The 18,949-nt window shown below is 49.4% G+C and overlaps 1 protein-coding gene across 1 annotated transcript in view; it reads left to right on the forward strand.

Moving 5' to 3' along the window:
- UBR4 (ubiquitin protein ligase E3 component n-recognin 4) overlaps positions 1-18,949 on the forward strand; it is a 105,586-nt gene that overhangs the window by 72,109 nt on the left and 14,528 nt on the right. Inside the window, exons 73-97 of the mRNA XM_080921716.1 lie at positions 166-359; positions 2,402-2,641; positions 2,958-3,096; positions 3,637-3,762; positions 3,850-3,978; positions 4,752-5,095; positions 6,490-6,580; positions 6,825-6,909; positions 7,092-7,219; positions 8,003-8,132; positions 8,221-8,378; positions 8,654-8,763; positions 9,194-9,335; positions 9,628-9,709; positions 9,965-10,138; positions 11,855-11,976; positions 12,652-12,849; positions 13,430-13,510; positions 14,296-14,383; positions 14,806-14,933; positions 15,852-15,959; positions 16,337-16,456; positions 17,063-17,253; positions 17,569-17,742; positions 18,029-18,128. Coding sequence (XP_080777842.1) covers positions 166-359; positions 2,402-2,641; positions 2,958-3,096; positions 3,637-3,762; positions 3,850-3,978; positions 4,752-5,095; positions 6,490-6,580; positions 6,825-6,909; positions 7,092-7,219; positions 8,003-8,132; positions 8,221-8,378; positions 8,654-8,763; positions 9,194-9,335; positions 9,628-9,709; positions 9,965-10,138; positions 11,855-11,976; positions 12,652-12,849; positions 13,430-13,510; positions 14,296-14,383; positions 14,806-14,933; positions 15,852-15,959; positions 16,337-16,456; positions 17,063-17,253; positions 17,569-17,742; positions 18,029-18,128 — 3,582 coding nt within the window. The remainder of the gene's footprint in view (positions 1-165; positions 360-2,401; positions 2,642-2,957; positions 3,097-3,636; positions 3,763-3,849; positions 3,979-4,751; positions 5,096-6,489; positions 6,581-6,824; positions 6,910-7,091; positions 7,220-8,002; positions 8,133-8,220; positions 8,379-8,653; positions 8,764-9,193; positions 9,336-9,627; positions 9,710-9,964; positions 10,139-11,854; positions 11,977-12,651; positions 12,850-13,429; positions 13,511-14,295; positions 14,384-14,805; positions 14,934-15,851; positions 15,960-16,336; positions 16,457-17,062; positions 17,254-17,568; positions 17,743-18,028; positions 18,129-18,949) is intronic.

Raw genomic sequence — 18,949 nt, forward strand, 5'->3', positions numbered from 1 at the left:
GAGTTTCCAGTAGTTGCTGCCTGGCACTGTGGATTCTCACCCAGCGCACTGGGTGCCTTGAGTAGAAACCTCATCTGTGGGTGGAGAGGCGGTTGTGCTGATGAGCGCTGAAGAAAGTGGATGGACGGACACTCATTGTGTTGTTTTGTGTGCTCTCGTATTTAGTATATCAAGCTGTCTTCCATCAAAGTGGACACGCGGTACACCACCACCCAGCAGGTGGTAAAGCTAATTGGCAGTCACACCATCAGCAAAGTGACAGTGAAAATTGGAGACCTGAAACGGACCAAGATGGTGCGGACGATCAACCTGTACTACAACAACCGAACTGTGCAGGCCATTGTGGAGTTGAAAAATAAGTACGGGCTTTGCAGGTGTCCCTGAGTATAGCTGTGTCCTGCAGGGTTCAGACAGACGCACCTAAGGGCTCTGTGTTTTCTCAGTCGCAACAGTGTTGGCACATGGACAACAGGGAGGAGGCAAGAAAGGTTCCTCTCAGCCTGCCCAGGTGGGGGCATTGAAGAGGGCCTCCAGCTTCTCTTGCCTTGTGCAAACCTTACGAATTGGAAAGTGGTTGGCATTTGGGGAAAGGCAGCCATGCATCTGCTCACAGAGAGAAAGTATTCCTCTGCATTTTCTCCACTGCATTTTCATTCCTGCAGGTGCCTGTCCTTCCTATCTGTCCCAGCATCTGGGTTAGGCATGTCGTTGACTCCCCAGGGAACAAGCAGTTGCCAAAGTCTCAGGTGTTCTTGCTGAGCAGAGGTAGATGTGACTGGTCTGTCAAGGCTCAAGTGCTGTTGTGTCCGCAGAAGGAGCAGTCAGCTCGCAGTGACCAGTGAGTGACTCGGCTCTCTACCAAGAAACCTGCTCTTGGAGAAGGAGTAAGCCTTAAAGAGCTGCTACCTGTCAGGATAGACTTTCTCCCCAGAGGCATTCGGTTGGTTTTCTATATTGCCGAGTAAGCATAGCTACTGGTAGAGTGGATCGGATCCATCTCTGCCTAGACCTTAAAGATTTATTTATTACATATAAGTACACTGTAGCTGTCTTCAGACACACCAGAAGAGGGCATCAGATCCCATCACAGAAGGTTGTGAGCCACCATGTGGTTGCTGGGATTTGAACTCAGGACCTCTGGAAAAACAGTCAGTGCTCTTAACTGCTGAGCCATCTCTCCAGCTGCCTAGACCTTTAAGTGCTTCATTTCAGTCTCTGTGATATAAGAGAAGTTTCTGCCCTTAGGATATTTCTCAGAGTTAAAATAGTCAATGTGTGTGTAGACCTGGGAGCAGAACCTCAGACCTCATAAGGGCCTGATTGATGAGGCATAGCTCCTATTTCCTGTTGTAAGCAGCCTGTGCTGTTCTCTTGTCCACAGAGCATGCTCATGCATCCACAGCAAGACCCTCTTTCTCGTTGTCTCTTGACCACACTCATATTTCTTCCCAAGACAGCCATCAAGATGAGCAGTCTGCTGGCCACTGCCACCGGCCATCTTAGTGGGCTTTTTATATGGCAACACTTTAGGAGTCCTGTTCTTGATGAGGTGCTGCTGTTTCTCTAGAATCTCAAGTTACTATAACAATTTAAAGAATTTCTGTTTCATTTTATATACTTTTTAAGATTATAGTATAATTATATCATTTTCCCCTTTCCTCCCTCTCACTCCTCCCAGGTAGCTCCCCTCCCCTATTCAAATTCATGGCCTTTTTTTCTTTCATTGTTGTTTCATGTCCATGTGTGCAGGTTTGTATTCCTAAATATATAAATACAGTTCATCTAGTCCATATAATGTTACTTGAGTATAAATGATGTCAGGGCTACCACTTGGTACTGGATAAACAGTTGTCTGTGAGCTCTTCCCTGGGGAGGACTGTCCCTCTGCTCTCAGCATCTCTTAGCTCCCCGTTGTTTGTGTCTATAGATGAAGCCTTGAGCTCTCTCTCAGTCACATTAGCATGTCTGTTGCTATTGTCTTATTCAGGTCCTATTTAGGCAGCAGTGTTGGTAAAGCTATATGCTGGTAGTTTCGTCTCTGACTCCTCTAAGAGACAAAAATCTTACAGTGAACTTCCTTTTCCTCTGCTGTTAGGATTCTTGTGCATTGATCCCAAGCAGGTTGTGTCGTAGGTGTACAGTTGGACTGGGCTCTCTGCTGTTCGGTCAATTGTGGTTTTCTGTACTGGTCTCTGTTGTGAGAAGTTTCTTTGATGGTGGGATGAGAACTCACTAACCTGCCTAGACCCTGGAGAAGCAGCTGCCTGCCTTCCTTTCCCCCTCTTTTCAGGGAATTGTTTTTCTTTGAATAGTCACTTAATTGCCTTAGGAAACTAGGCGTCTGTCTTTACTGAGGGTCACATGGGAGGCTCTTCTCCGTAGCTTTTGTTGTCTTTCCTAGGCCAGCTCGCTGGCACAAAGCCAAGAAAGTTCAGCTGACGCCTGGACAGACAGAAGTCAAGATAGACCTGCCTCTGCCCATTGTGGCCTCTAACCTGATGATCGAGTTTGCAGACTTCTATGAGAACTACCAGGCCTCCACAGAGACCCTTCAATGTCCTCGATGCAGTGCCTCTGTTCCTGCCAACCCAGGCGTCTGTGGCAACTGTGGAGAGAATGTATACCAGTGTCACAAGTGCAGGTGACTTGTCCTACAGGCCTGGGCAAGCACATTCTGTGCTCTTCTGTAGCAGTTTCAGGATGGGCAAGGTCCCTGTCTGGTGTCCTGTGGTTTAGAGGATTATAGAAGTGGTCTGTGGGTGGGAGGAAGAGGAGGAAGCAGAAGAGTGTGTATGTGCGTGTTTGCTCTACTTACTGGGCTGCCCATACCCTCTTCTGTTGGTTGTTATTCCTTTGGTAATTGCTGCCGTTGTTCCAAAATATAGAGTGGACACAGCCTCTCCTCCTTCTCACCCTAACCCTTGGTTCCCACTGACCTGGGCACTTTGGTTTTTCAGGTCCATCAACTATGATGAAAAGGATCCCTTCCTCTGCAATGCCTGTGGCTTCTGCAAATATGCCCGCTTTGACTTCATGCTTTATGCCAAGCCTTGTTGCGCGGTGGATCCCATCGAGAATGAAGAAGATCGGAAGAAGGTAAGCCTGCATCTGTCCTAGGCCCCCAGCACTGCTTGGCTCTGAACTTTGGAGGAGAGCTGTGAGCAAACTGAGCCTTCAGCTCCCAGTTAATGAGCCTCAGAGAAAAGCAACAACCATGGGCCTGGCTTTTGGGTAGAGCCCACAGTGACCAAAGATGTGCTATACTCAAGCATAGGAATTAGAGAAGTGTTGCTAGTGCAAAATGAGCATCTCAAGGAGCAGACCAATCAGATTCAGAAGGACAGAAGGATCTGGGTGACACCTTTATCCCACAGTCAGCCTCAGCAGGGTGGAGTAGGAGGGCCGAGAAGAGGGACACCTGTTCAGTACAACAAAAGGACAAAGTGTCTCACAGCACTTGTGCTTTTAAGACTGATGTGCCACCTCCTAGGGTTGTTCTGAAGGACAGTATGGAGCCATGTGCCTGGTCTAAATGGAAGACATGTTTCATAGGTTGCTATCAGTTAGGGCCATGGAGGGAAATTCAAGCTGTAAAATCTTACTTACCTCCTTCAACTGCCTGTCTTTTTGGTTTAGGCTGTTTCCAACATCAACACACTTCTAGACAAAGCTGACCGTGTGTACCATCAGCTCATGGGACATCGGCCCCAGCTGGAGAGCCTGCTCTGCAAAGTGAATGAAGCAGCTCCAGAAAAGCCACAGGTGCTCCCAGACGGGAAGGTATTTGGGTGAAGAGTGGAAGGCCGCCCTCCTTAGTGAGGTCTGACACTTGACATCTTGGGATTGCAGGAAGACTCAGGAACAGCGGGAGGCATCAGCTCCACTTCAGCCAGTGTGAATCGCTACATCCTGCAGCTGGCCCAAGAGTATTGTGGAGACTGTAAGAACTCATTTGATGAGCTCTCCAAAATCATCCAGGTAGGAAATGGGAGTAGCTTGTAGTAGGTACTTTATGCTTTCAGGGCATCCTTTCCCCATCCAGGCTCCCTGTCCAGCCCAATTTGCCCCATGGCCCTGCAGCTAGATCATTGGCTCCTCCTGCCCTAAGGTGATGGCCATTGTTCAGATCTGTTTGCAGTCAGAAACAGCATGATAGAGGTGGGATGGACATTAGTAAACAGCAAATCTTTGCTTAATGAGGGATTCTAGGTTTTTAAAAGTAATGCAAAGATTCTGCCCCTTTTTGGATGCCATGTATGCCGTGTTTATAGGCTCACTCCAGCTGTAGTGAGCCGTGTTTTCCTTTAATGTGCCCACATGGTTTCTATGGGTAGGATGCCGGCCAGCAGCAGAGGCCCAACATTGTAGAAGAGCAGCCAGCCGGCCTTGCCCACCAAGTTGCTGATGACTTTTGCTCAGAAATCTGATTCCCTAACCCTTTAAAAAAATAGTGTTTGTGGCAAGTGAGGAGTTGTATCCTGGGATTGTTGTGATTTCCAGTTCTGACCTCGGTCAAGACTTTTGCTCAGAAATCTGATTCCCTAACCCTTTAAAAAAATAGTGTTTGTGGCAAGTGAGGAGTTGTATCCTGGGATTGTTGTGATTTCCAGTTCTGACCTCGGTCAAGCCAGTCATTCAAAGCTCCAGTTCCCCCCTGTTAAATGAGAATAAAAGACATAAGTGGTAGGGTTATCAAGAAGAATAAATTATATCGTACACATTTCTCATTTATTTATTTATTCCATTCTTAGAAAGTCTTTGCTTCACGCAAAGAGCTGTTGGAGTATGATCTACAGCAAAGAGAAGCAGCCACCAAGTCATCCCGGACATCCGTGCAGCCCACATTTACTGCCAGCCAGTACCGTGCTTTGTCTGTCTTAGGCTGTGGCCACACCTCCTCCACCAAGTGCTATGGCTGTGCCTCAGCTGTCACGGAGCATTGTATCACACTGCTGAGGGCCTTGGCCACCAATCCAGCCCTGAGGCACATCCTCGTCTCCCAGGGCCTCATCCGAGAGCTCTTTGATTACAACCTCCGCAGAGGTGCTGCAGCCATTCGTGAGGAGGTCCGCCAGCTCATGTGCCTCCTGACTAGGTCAGAGTTTGTTCCTTATGCTGGAGTGGGGGCAGCAGTGATGCCGGCTAGCACTAGTGGGTGCAGGGTTGAGCCAAGTGGTTGGCTGGCTTATCCCAGAGGATGTGAGGGAGATGGGAGGCATGTAGAAGTGGGAAGCACCTCTATCAGTTCCTGTGAGTGGTCTGTCCATGAGCTCTGACAGCTCAGGTGGTGTGTGCTGAGGGAATATCCTGAGTCTTACTGGGGGAAGAGAAGAGAGTGAAGGAACTCTTAGATTCAAGAATATCCTGGGGGTGGGGCCCTCAAGAAGCAGCAGAGGGGTATAGGGATGAGTGCTTAGACTCTGGTCAGAAGGACCAGCTCAGGATCTGGCACTATGCACCATGTGCCTTGGACAAAAGGCTCATCCGAAAAATTCCAGTAATAGTACATGCCTTAAAGATGGGGAGTGACTGTGGTAAATTTTCAGTAATTAGGCTGGGGAGATGGCTCAGGCTATGAGTACATATACTCCACTTACAGGGAAAAACTGAAGTTCATCACCTAGCCACCCACAACTCCAGTTTCAGGGGATCCAGCATCCTCTTCTGGCCTCTTTGGACACTGTACATATGTTGCAGAAACCCTCACAGTTGTGTGTGTGTGTGTGTGTGTGTGTGTGTGTGTGTGTGTGTACTTAGAGGATTTTCTTCCCAGTTCCCTTTTGCAAGCTGTGCTGTTGAGTCCTGAGCACTAAGCACTCACTGCACACGCGGTGGCTTACGTTCTACATGGGGATTGTTGAGATGAGCAGTGAGGTCACTCTGCTAGGACAGGGCTGGCTCATGTATGGCTTCATGTATAGAATGGCTTCTCTGAGGTGTGGCCCATGAGCACAGGCTTTCTAGAAGCAAGACTGTGGCTGCATGTGAAGAAGCAGCTACTGGAGATGCTGAGTGGATAGGCCTAGAAAGTTGCGGGGGGGGGGGGGGGGGGTCGGGTCCTTACAGGGGGCATAAAGAGGGGAGAGGAGTGGGTAGCACCCGGAACAAAGCAGATCCTTAGGGTCTTGGATGCCATTTGAGGGTACATTTTGTTGCTAGGAAGGCACATAGCTGGGAAGTGAGGTGCTGTACAGAAGTGACATGGAGCTGCACTGAGTGTGGACTCCGGTTTTAGAGACGGACACCAGCAGATGCTGGGGCCCTGCTGCCTGCAATGTGGATGTCCATGTTAATGCTATTATTCTTCCTTCTGTCCCTGTCTCTTGGAAAGGACACTGTGGTAGTAGTCCCCTCCCATCAGAGACCCCTTAAGATCAAAGACATAGTCTTGTTCCTGGGAAGAAAGTAGAAAAGTCTAGACCTATAGTTGAGAAGATGGGTCTCACAGCTTACATTGTGACTAACGGAACTCCTGCTTTGCTTCCTCAGAGACAACCCAGAGGCCACCCAGCAAATGAACGACCTGATCATTGGTAAAGTCTCTACTGCACTGAAGGGCCACTGGGCGAATCCTGACCTGGTAAGCAGACCAGCTCCTGTCTGACCTGTTCTCCAGGCCAGTGTTGGAGATGGAGGTGGGAGAGAATGGCCTGCTTGCAGTGTTCATGCCCCAGATAAACTTGTAGTACAGGGTCTCCCATGTCTTCTTGTCCTGGTAGGACACCCATGACTGCAGATTTTAGTGGGGTCCTATAATCAGAGCTCACTCTGGCCCCTGGACTTTTAAGACCCCACTGATTCTCCTTGTCCTGCTGGCCTTCCAGGCTAGCAGCCTTCAGTATGAGATGCTGCTGCTGACAGATTCCATCTCCAAGGAGGACAGTTGCTGGGAACTCCGCTTACGATGTGGTGAGCTTGGGACCATCGGGTGGGCACTTTTCAGTAAACAGGAAGGTACATCTCCTATACACGGGTGAGGGGTGGGAGCCCTTTGGGCAGCCTTGCTGGGGTAGGTGGCCCATGTGTATCCTTGGGCAGCCTTGCTGTGGCAAGTGGCTCCTGTGTACTGACTGACTCCTATCCACCCCCAGCACTCAGTCTTTTCCTCATGGCTGTGAACATCAAGACACCAGTGGTTGTTGAGAACATTACCCTCATGTGTCTGCGGATCTTGCAGAAGCTGATTAAACCACCTGCCCCAACCAGCAAGAAAAACAAGGTGCTGTGACATTGAGGGCTGGAAGGAATGGTGGGACTGGGGGAGACATATGGCCTCTTGAGTGCTGGGCCCTGCTTCCTCAGAGTCAGCTCACTGACTGAGGTGAGCGCCAGGCTTTAGTTTACTTTAGTGTATGTAGTACTAGTCTTGGCTTTTATACAGCAGAGGTGGGTTGGGATTTGGGGGTTGTGTGGAATAATGTAAACTCAACAGCATAAAAGCCTAGAGCAGAGTGAGACCTTTAAATAGATGGCCATGACTCCCACGGGCATTGTGTCCTCTCCTACATGTGCACATGCTCTACATACATGGGTAGAAACCCACGGTGCTAAAACATGCTTGGTGTCTAATATGGCTCTCCTGGTTACTGACCCCGAAGACTTTGGGCAAGATAATTATGTTCTCAGTTTCCTCATCTCTCAAGTGGAAAGCAGTGTCCACCTGGAACATTATTTAAAATAAATGACAGAGTAGACTCCTTGGATCTAAAGATGCTCTGACTTAATTAGTGCCTAGGACAGGACCTTGTATGGTTCCAGCTTCCAAGCTGCTCAGTGGTCTTTACCAAGTGGCAGTAAAACTCCACTTTCAAGTCTGTGCTCTCAGTGTCTATGTGGAGATGATGACACTCTTCATGTGGGTGCAGATAGGGTTAACAAGAGCCCCTGTTGGGCCATCAAAGCTGCATGGTGTTTTTCATGTCACCCCTAGAGTGTTAGTGCCATCCCAAGGTGGGGCCCTCTGTGCTAGCAAATGCTCACCCTGTGCTGCTCCCTCATCCAGGACGTGCCTGTGGAGGCCCTCACCACGGTGAAACCGTACTGCAATGAGATCCATGCCCAGGCTCAGCTGTGGCTCAAGAGAGATCCCAAGGCATCTTATGAAGCCTGGAAGAAGTGCCTGCCTATCCGAGGTGTGCCTCTTCCTTCCTGCCACTCCCAGCAGCCCCTGCTTCCGCTGGGTTTTTACACTTACCCCTGCCTGCCATCTTTGCCTTGCAGGGGTAGATGGCAACGGGAAATCCCCCAGCAAGTCAGAACTCCACCGACTCTACCTGACTGAGAAGTACGTGTGGAGGTGGAAACAGTTCCTGAGCCGGCGGGGGAAGAGGACCACCCCACTTGACCTCAAGCTGGGCCACAACAACTGGCTTCGGCAGGTAACGGCCTCTGGGGTCCCTTGCAAGTGCCCTCTGTTTTTCGTTTCCTGCCTGTCACTTCCTTTCAAGTAGAAGTTCTTAAGTGCAGCCACCAACTGGGACAGGTCACAACAGAACTGTCCTTTGCTCCCTGACATCCCACCCTGTTCCCTCACAGGAGCAAACTAGTGCATGGCCTGTAACTAGGGGCAGTGTATTAGCTGGTGCTGTGGGCCTAAAAAAAAAAACCAGGGTGTCCTCTGAGCCAGCCCCATTTCTTCTCCCATGTCTGGCAGGTGCTCTTTACCCCAGCAACACAAGCAGCACGGCAGGCAGCCTGTACCATCGTGGAAGCTCTTGCTACTGTCCCCAGCCGCAAGCAGCAAGTCCTTGACCTCCTCACCAGGTACCATGTGGGATGGGTGGGGACAGTGGCTAGAATAATTGAATGCCTTTCCCTTGCTCTGGACTGAATACAGAATTGAGGGCTGGGAAGCACCCTGAGTGGTATAGAACCACCTCGACCTGGCCACAGAAACCAGACAGCGCTTTATGGTATTAGTGTAAAGCAGCAATGGGTATTTGGTGAGTGCCTCTGAACACAGACGTAATTGTCACTCATTGTCCTCCGCAGTCCTCAGGCAGTGAGCACGGAGAGACAGGTGTTTCAGAGGGTTGTCAGCCATTCCCTGAAGTGTTGTGAATCCTTTCAGTGAGGGAAGTGTGGGGTTTCTCAGGTGGCCTCCATCCACCTGTAGGAGGAGGAGAGGCTAAACAGTAGATACAAAGGAGGGAGTTAGTGCTCTCTAAGGGCGTCCCATCTCTGTCCGGTGCAGTTACCTGGACGAGCTGAGTGTTGCTGGGGAGTGTGCTGCAGAGTACCTGGCTCTCTACCAGAAGCTCATCGCCTCCTGCCACTGGAAAGTCTACCTAGCTGCTCGGGGAGTCCTGCCCTACGTAGGCAGCCTCATCACCAAGGTGACCGTCCACCCCCACTTCTCCTTTCTCTACTTCTGATGGATCTTCCTTGCTGAGAAGACACATCTGTGAAAATTAGTTTCCAGACTTCGCTGTAACTGGGATGGCTCTGGCAGTCTGTTGAGCTGCTTTGGGGTAAACAGTCCCTCAGCAGTTCTTTAGCCTCTTTGGCCTCTTGGAAAGGCATTTTTCAGGGATGAGAATGGATGTGTGGCTTTTGAGCGCCTCTGATGGGGACTGCGTCCTGGGGTGGTGGATGTGGCCCCATCACACTGCTTGTCACCCTGTTTAGGAAATCGCCCGCCTGCTGGCCTTGGAGGAGGCCACCCTGAGTACAGATCTGCAGCAGGGATATGCCCTCAAGAGTCTCACAGGTAGAGAGCCACTCAGCCCTTCCTTCCCTTGAGTGTCTTGGGGATGCATGAAGCCTGAGCTCCTGCCCCTGGGGCTAGTGGACGTCTCTCTCTGGGACTTCCTCCTACTAGATGGGTCTGCACTTTTGAGCTCTTCACTGCCAGTCATTTGGCTCATTGGGCATCTCTTTGCTTTTTGATTTTCTTGTTTCTTTTGGATAGCACAGGCCTTCTGTGTCCTGCAGATCTTAACGGCAGTTTTTCCTGTCCCCGCAGGCCTCCTCTCCTCCTTTGTAGAGGTGGAATCCATCAAGAGGCATTTTAAGAGCCGCTTGGTGGGCACTGTGTTGAATGGGTACCTGTGCTTGCGGAAGCTAGTGCTGCAGAGGACCAAGCTCATCGATGAGACGCAGGACATGCTGTTGGAGATGCTGGAGGACATGACCACAGGTAAGCCCACCTGGAAGCCTGGAATTGGTGAGATGCACATAAGTGTTGTTTCTTAGCACCACAGCACCGAAAGGTGACGGCTCTCAGGTTTGGGAGAGAAGCCCAACTCGAGCGTGGTGGTGCTTGGTGCTAGTCCTGGAGCTGGGCCATGGGTGTTTTTCCTGTGTTGAGCTCCTAGAGAAGGGAGGGGTGGAGATCTCAGGTGGTGTCTCCAGTCATCATGTTCTCATTGACTCTCGTCAGTGGCCTTGCTGTGTTCTCCATAGGTTTTTCTTGTGGAGCACCACCCTGTTCTTATCTGTGTCTCTCTTCTGCATCATTCATCCTGTTTATCTGCTGTTGTTCTTACAGCTCTAGATTTTGTAGCCAAGGTAAAATTCACGTTTATGAAGCATATTTGTGCCTGATCAGTCACTCTAAAGTTTAAAGTTCCTGGGCCCATTGGTGTTTGCTGTTCTGGTTCCTAGATGGAGTTCTCAAACTGGTATTTTAAGATTGGAGTTGTGACTTCCTATTTCGAAAGTTTATTATAGAAACTCTTTAGAAGCAAGGAATGATAACACCTGCCTGTTATCCCAGCACTTGGGAGGTTGAGGCAAGAGGATTGGCCTGTGCTACAGACAAAACCAAGAGAGGAGCCGGAAAGATGGTTTATTGCTCAAAAGCACTTGCTGTTCTTGCAGGACCCAGCTTTGGTTCTAGAATATGTTAGACAGCTCAAGGTCACTCTCAAGGGATCCAGCATCCTCTTTCTGTCCTCCAAAGATGCCCGAACTTCAAACACACACACACACGCAGATCCACACATAGATATTAGTGAAATTCAGTTAAAGCAAAGAGGAGAATAAACATCCTTTAGGCCCCATGCAAGCTGGTGTTCACCATGGGGGTTTGTGACTGCTGCCTCTGTAAGGGCCTCTAGACTGTCCCTGGCATGCCTTCATCCAACTTCCTCAGACTCTGAAGGGAGTGTGGAGTTTGAGTGCCACATGTAGGAGGGGATAGCTTTTAACCCTTGCTTTTTCCTCCCCCATTACCTTTATTAAAAGGAAGGACTGTTTGGCTTCATTTGTGTTTGTAGAGAAGGGAACATGGTTCTAGTTGACCTTCACAAGAAAACTAGATGTGCTGCTGAGGGAGCAGATGTGTAATGGTCAGAAGGGTGCAGGCTGCTTCCTGCTGGCTCCTCATCTCCGCTGACTGAGGGCTCTGTATCCAGCATTCAGCTCCTGACAGGCCATGGAAATTAAAACTGCAGACCCAAACTGTTATGGGCTCTGCTTCTCTGGAGCCCTGAATTCTTTCCTTTTGTGGGCTTTTATTCTTCACTAGCGTAATAGTTCACTGATAATTTGTTTGAACTTGTTTTCAAGTGGCGGGAGTGAAAAGATAAGCTAGCCAACTTCATCTGTCTGACTGACTACCCAAAAGGGAAGTCCTGTGTTGCTTTTGAGAGCCTGTTTTGGCAAAGGGATGCTAGGTCACAGGGGTATAGATCTTCTCCTTAAGAAAAGTCATGCTCTCAGACCAAAACAAGCACATGGCTTGATTTGGGGTGCAGGGCTTCTCATTGAGTGTCGTTGATGTTATTGTATAGAGCATTCAGAAACCTAGCAGGCAGGAGGCACCTGCCAGAGAAGGTGCTTCATTGTCTCAGCTCAGCTCATGCAGGTGAGACTCTTCCCTAACTCCTTTGACCACTTTGCTTTCTGGCAGGTACAGAGTCGGAAACCAAGGCCTTCATGGCTGTGTGCATTGAGACAGCCAAGCGCTACAATCTGGATGACTACCGGACTCCTGTGTTCATCTTTGAGAGGCTGTGCAGCATCATCTACCCTGTAAGCAGTGTGCTTGCTCCCCACGGGTGTCAGCTTCAGCGACTTGCCCACATGGTGGATAACTTAGTGTCTTTATCACCAGATCCACTGACAGAAGCAGCTTCCTAATTTCCCTCCTCTAACGAGGGAAGCCAGTGGTCTTTCTACATGAAGGCCAAGATGAGCCGTTCTTAAAGTTAAACCTCTCCTCCCATTGCAGGGGCGGCAGCAGTTCCTCGGTAGAGTAGGGTGTATTGCCATCCTCCTCTTCTGCACCTTGGCTTCTTCTTCATGCTTGTCCTTCCTGTGGTCTAGCTCAGAGACCTTTCTCATTGTTGAGGGAAACAACAGCATCCTTGGTTACTGAGGAAAGAGCATCAGGGTTGGCCTTCCAGAGCATGTCACAGAGAGAAAGAAGCCCCTCCTCTAAGTTTCCAGTGAATCTTGCCTGGCCTCAGACTGGTCCACATCTCACCAGACAACTAATATCTTGTCTCCCTGGTCGTTAGGCACTCTCCCGTTAGTCTGTGAAGAGCACGTGATCTTTAGGCTGCTCAAATGGTGTTTTGAGTGATTTCCATGGTCTCTGGCCACCGACCAGTCAACATGTTTAGCATGTGGGCAATGTTCATTCTGGTACCCACAGAACCGCTCAATGCTGCTCTCATTCCACATGTTCCTCTTTCTATCCTTTAGGAGGAAAATGAAGTCACTGAGTTCTTCGTGACCCTGGAGAAGGACCCCCAGCAAGAGGACTTTCTACAGGGCAGGATGCCCGGAAACCCATATAGCAGCAATGAACCAGGCATTGGGCCTCTTATGAGGGACATAAAGAACAAGATCTGCCAGGACTGTGACCTGGTGGCTCTTCTGGAGGATGACAGTGGAATGGAGGTAAGAGGCAGGCTGCGTTGGTCACTTACCAGGAGCACAGCTTTGAGCCACTGATTAACCTTGTAGGAAGTTAGTCTGTAAAGTCTCTAGTGGTTCCCGCCTTCCTTCCTCCCCTGATCTGATGGAAGGACGAGGGGCTCTGACCAGTCTTCACATGGAACAGCAGGGTGCTTGATGGTTGTATGGAGCTGTGGTAGTCTTTTGTCACCATTCCTTCTGACAGCGTTTTCTAGAGATTGCAGATTAATGGAGCCCCAGGAGTCATGGTGTTTTGACACCAGTACATGGGTCATAGCCCCTGCTAATGCCCAGAGCCTTGCAGCTTCTGACAGACAACTTGGGTCTGTTGTTACCACCTGTATGATTAAAGGCAAAGGTGATTTTTTTTTTTTTTCTGGTGCTCTAGATGAAAGGAGTCCATGTTGAGTTAAACGTTTGTCCCCCAATGTTATGCACAATATGCTGGGTGCTGTGCATGGACACGCATTTTCCTAGAGGGTGAGCGTCGACAGAGGTCTGTGATGAGCCGCAAGGGTAACCAGTGAGCCTTACTTGTCATCATCTCTCCTCCATTTTTCAGCTCCTAGTGAACAATAAGATTATCAGTCTGGACCTTCCTGTGGCTGAGGTTTACAAGAAGGTGTGGTGTACGACCAACGAGGTGAGTGTGTTCTTTCTCTCTCCAGCTGTGGGTGGGCTGCCTTTCTGCCCTCAGAACTAAGTACGGTCGCTGTAACTTTACTCCTTTCCTGGAGAAGTCTCATCCTGTCACAGAGGCATGCATGACCTTGTGCCTCTGCTTTTCTCTGAGGCTGGACTTCTTGGGTCCCCAGCTTGGTGCCTGGCACACGCAGACTCTCCCAACAGCTCCTTCCTGTCCATTGCAGACTTTGTGTGTGTGTTAGGCTGCTGACTGGGACGAGCTCTCTCTGTAATGAAGACTCTGGTCTGTCTGTGGGCAAAAAGTGACGCACCTGTTCTGGGTTCCTGAAATTTGTACCACATTCTTTGGTTCAGATATAGTTGTTTGTCTTGTGTCCTGTGGATTATGGTCCCCTGTGGGCAGAGAGAGCTCTTCCTGAGATCAGCATGGTCTTAGAATTGGGCCTTTACTTTGAACCTAGTCAAGTATGCTGTTGAAACAAAAGAATCAGGAAATAAATAGATGTTGGACCGCTTGCTTGCCCAGTCCTCTAATGGAATCAAAAAGGATTGTGTGTCTGTAGTGCTTTTCACAAAGCCTGGCCTGCAGCAGGCACTGAACAGAGTGAGTTTCTTCCACTCTGAATTATAGCCTTTGAGTTTCATAAGACTTCCAGTCCCTGTCTTGTTAGAGAAATGGAGGCTCATTTCACCAAGGCATTGAACAAGTCCAAGAGTGAAGAAGTCTTACAGTTTTTTCTAGGCCTGTTCTTGAGTCTATCTTTGCAACTTCTCTCTATTTAGGGAGAGCCCATGAGGATTGTTTATCGAATGCGGGGACTACTGGGCGATGCCACCGAGGAGTTTATTGAGTCCCTGGACTCCACCACAGGTACAGCCCTCTGCACATATGAAGCTGTATATTGGACTTCAGGCCAGAGCAGACATGTCCCAGCATCACAGACATGTCTGCATCACAGGTGTAGGGGAAAAGGGCAGACATCTGGACTGATTCAGATGCCTGCTGGGATGAGAGCACTCAGGCTGTCAAGAGAAAGATGCAGTTAGCAGGCTTGTGTTCAGATCTCTCTCTGTCTTGACTCTGCTCCATTGACAGTGGTGTTTGCTTATACTTTGCTCTAACAGCAGAAAATGTAGGTGACTTAAACTTTGAGCAAGGCCCCTATGGGAGTGAGTGCAGATAGGTTGTAGTAACAACCTTAATTCGAGCTAAGGAAAGGGCTGTGTGCTCTGATCTAGGCACTTAACTCACATTTTGATCTTCTGCTCCTCTTGGTCTGCCTTTTCTCCCAGATGAAGAAGAAGATGAAGAAGAGGTGTACAGGATGGCTGGTGTGATGGCCCAGTGTGGGGGTCTGCAGTGCATGCTGAACAGACTGGCAGGAGTCAAAGACTTTAAACAGGGACGCCACCTTCTAACGGTGAGTGTGGGTCTCCGCGAAACTTTGGTCATTGAGCTACTCAACGCTAGAGGGCAGTGTGGTACAGCAGAGACAGTGCTAGTGCTGGCTTCCCCAAACCTTGTACATCTAAGTCTCACTGTTCTTTGCCTGGCCTTCAGGAACCATGACTGTTTCTCCCCCATAATCGATTTTGTGCCAGTCATTGTTGGTTTATGGTTGCCTTTAAAATCAGTCTTGTAATGTGACTCAGTTCTCCGTCATGAGCTGTTGTTTGGAGGGTCATCTGTCTCTCTAGTCGGAATTTCAGAGTCACCACAGAGATTTCACTAAAATCTTTTGTGGGCTGTACAAGGACAAACACTCTTGTGTCGTTCAAATGGCCTATCTGGTTTTGGCCTCCATAGGCTATGTGTGTTGGGATGTTCTGTCTGCTGCTACTTCAGAGACTTGTTATGCTAGGTTTCCCCAGGACAGTGGGACACCATCTGATTTATTAAGAACCACTATCACTTCCATTATGTAGGGGAACAGAGAACTCAGGAATTTTTCCATTTAAGATGCTGACCTGGTATGAGAGCTCAGGGCCTCCTCTCCTTGCTCTTCAGGAGGAGTGCCTGCTGACTGAGAACAGTGGTTCTCAGCCTGTGGGTCTCGACCCCTTTGGGAATCACATTCCAGCTTTCCTGCATATCAGATACTTACCCTACAGTTCATTATTATAGTAGCAAGATTACAGTTATAGAGGAGCAATAACAACAAAAAAACTACGTGTGGGGTCAGCACAGCATGAGGAGCTGTATTAAAGGGTCACAGCATAGGAAAGTGGAGAAGCACTGGCCTAGACCCTCCACTTTGTGTGGACATGTCGTCAGCACTTGTGCTTGTACACCGTCGCTCGTGGGTGCTTCATGGGTCTCTGGGCTGGCCTCTCCACAGGTGCTGCTGAAGCTGTTTAGTTACTGTGTGAAGGTGAAAGTCAATCGGCAACAGTTGGTCAAGCTGGAAATGAACACTTTGAATGTCATGCTGGGGACTTTAAACTTGGTAAGGAGTGTGGGCTACAGACGATGAAGAGGGAACTTTGGTTCACCTGTGAGGTTGCAGTTCCAGGCCTGGTCCTCCAGCTGGCTTTCCAGATGGCTCCCACGAATATTCTTCAGAGCTTCCTGACCCTTTGCTGAGTGTAGACTCAAGACTAGGAGCAGGAATTCTGTAGAACAGAATCAACACTGCAAAATGTAGTGTCTCTCAGGGCACCCAGGAATGAGACCACTGTCTTCTCCTCTCACACACATGTACACACATATACACGCACGCATACACACACGCACAGCCCCTGGCCTTTGGACCATGGAAAGTAATGGAGCTCACCAGTGAGTGACTCTGATCTTGTCCTAAGAGTCCCTGCATCTCCCCTTCAGGCTCTGGTAGCTGAGCAAGAGAGCAAGGACAGTGGAGGAGCAGCTGTGGCTGAGCAGGTGCTAAGCATCATGGAGATCATTCTAGATGAGTCCAACGCAGAGCCCCTGAGTGAGGACAAGGTGAGTGTGGTCTCGTCCTTCTGCCTGCAGACACTGGGAACCTGCAGTGGGCTTATCTGAAGCTAACTGAGCTCAGCCCAGAATGGCTGAACCCTCTCATGTTAGAAATGGCCAGTTTGTACTTAGGGTGATGTCATTGCGCCTAGCCTGAAGCCTTTGCATTCAGGAAAATGTAGCTGCCAAGGATACTCCATCAGTTTGAAGGTGCTCACTAATGGAAGCCGGCATGACCTGGCTAAGTAGGCAGTGTCGTTGTTCAGCCCTTCACTCTGCAGTTGACCTGACTTGTGACTGATGCAGTCAGGCCTAGGGTTCAAATCAGTCTGCAGTGCAGTCTCCCCTGTCTGCACCTGGAACTTCTGCCTCCTGGGGTTGCTGGTTTGGCCAGACCTGTGCTCCCAGGAGTAGATAGCCTCCTCTGTTCTCCTGGGGAAGGAGGGTGTTGTATTGCTGTAGTCTGGCACCCAAGAGCCATCACAGTAGCTGGGAAGTTCATCAAGGGAACCCAGGCTGCTTATTCCCCTGCAAGCAGTCTGTCTAGTGAGAGTGACTAACTTTTGGGAGTCATTTCTTGGCAATCCTGACTCCCACCCTCTTCCGTTGCAGGGCAACCTCCTCCTCACAGGTGACAAGGATCAACTGGTGATGCTTTTGGACCAGATCAACAGCACCTTTGTTCGTTCCAACCCTAGTGTACTGCAGGGCTTGCTGCGTATCATCCCATACCTGTCCTTTGGAGAGGTGGAGAAGATGCAGATCCTGGTGGAGCGGTTCAAGCCATACTGCAGCTTTGATAAGTAGGAACTTAGAGTTTGATACAATGAGCCTCCGGGGAGAGCCCACAGAAATCCCAAGCTAGTCTTGCTGAGCAGAGCTGCCTAGTTTTGTTGAGTGTCTATGTCCACGATCTGGCATGTCTGAGCTTTGTTTAGCTGGGGAGGCAGTCACCAAATCCTAGTGTAAAGCAGTAGGAGGAAGGGTATGAGAGGGGAAAGGGCCTGAAGATACAAAAGAACAATGGAAGCTTTGGTCCTGTGGGCTGTTCACCTTGTTGTTAACCAAGAGGGTAACTGAGCTTTGCCTTTGTGCTGAGACTCTTTATGCTCTCCTAGGTATGATGAAGACCATAGTGGGGATGACAAAGTCTTCCTGGATTGCTTCTGCAAAATTGCAGCCGGTATCAAGAACAACAGCAATGGTCATCAGCTGAAGGATCTCATCCTGCAGAAGGGAATCACCCAGAATGCCCTGGACTACATGAAGAAGCACATTCCCAGTGCCAAGAAGTAAGGCACCCTCTAGGCACACGGCTGTTTTCCCAGCATCTTAGTGTAGTGCTTCTTTCTGTGCCCCATGCCCCTCCCCCTTTGGGGACATGTCCAGCCACTGTGGAATCCTGAGGCTTTTCTGCTTCTGTCCAAATGCTTGTTTTTATTTGGCTTCTGAGCTGGGTTTACCCTTAGTGGTTCCTTATTACATTCTTGAAAAGGATCCTATTCAAACCAGCCATAATCAGCAGCAGGTTCCCAGCACTGCTTCCTGGTTGCTGACGCACCCTTGTCTGTCTTGTAGTTTGGATGCTGACATCTGGAAAAAGTTTTTGTCTCGCCCTGCTCTGCCATTTATTTTGAGGCTTCTTCGGGGTCTGGCCATGCAGCACCCTGCCACCCAGGTGAGTGACCAGCATGTCTGTGGACCTCACTCTGCAGGCAACAGGCATGATGGGTAACAGGAGGGAGTCGTGAACAGTGTTTGTGTAGAGCCAGCAGGTCACCCATAGTGCATGAGGCTCATCTAGTTCCCTGTGTGTGCTCCATGGTGAGTTCCACACACAGGGCCTCGCCTGTAGCAGTGAATTTGGAGAGCTCTGCATGACAGTTGAGATTGCTGCCGGTTCAGTCACTGGGAAGTCTGAAATGCCATCACCACCATTTCCTACACTGCCTCAGGCAGCTGGCCTTCTGAGTTAGATTCCAGAATCATACAAGGGTGGAAGGAGCTGGATCAGATAGTGTCCTCTCCCCTCCACTCACAAACACGTGCTCACATGGACCTGTCACACACACCAATTACAAGGTGCTGCAAACTCCTCTGGAGCAGCAGGCCCACTTCACATTTCTAGCAGCAGGTGAGTGGCCCGTTCTCTGCCTTTTCAATGCACTTCCTGTCTTTTTTTACCCCAGTCATGTTGCTGAGTGTGGTGTCCTAGCTGTGGTTTTGACTTGCATTTCCCTGCTGGTTAATGATGCTGCACAGCTTTTCTAGTCTTGTCTGACCTTTTACATGAAGTGGCTTTGTATCTTCCATTTTCTAGGTGGATGCTATATGGTTTAATGCTGCCTTTTGAGAGTCCAGAGTTAATTGTTTTGCTTTTATAAAGTTTCCCATTGAGTATAGTTCTGTGTTGTCATCTGACAGCCTGTTCTGGTAACTACTCCCAAAGTATAGGGACACAGTGAAGGTCTTACTCAGATCTGCTGGTAGATAGCCACA

The sequence above is a fragment of the Micromys minutus genome (genome assembly GCF_963924665.1).
Source record: "Micromys minutus genome assembly, chromosome: 9".
NCBI classification, from domain to species: Eukaryota; Metazoa; Chordata; class Mammalia; order Rodentia; family Muridae; genus Micromys; species Micromys minutus.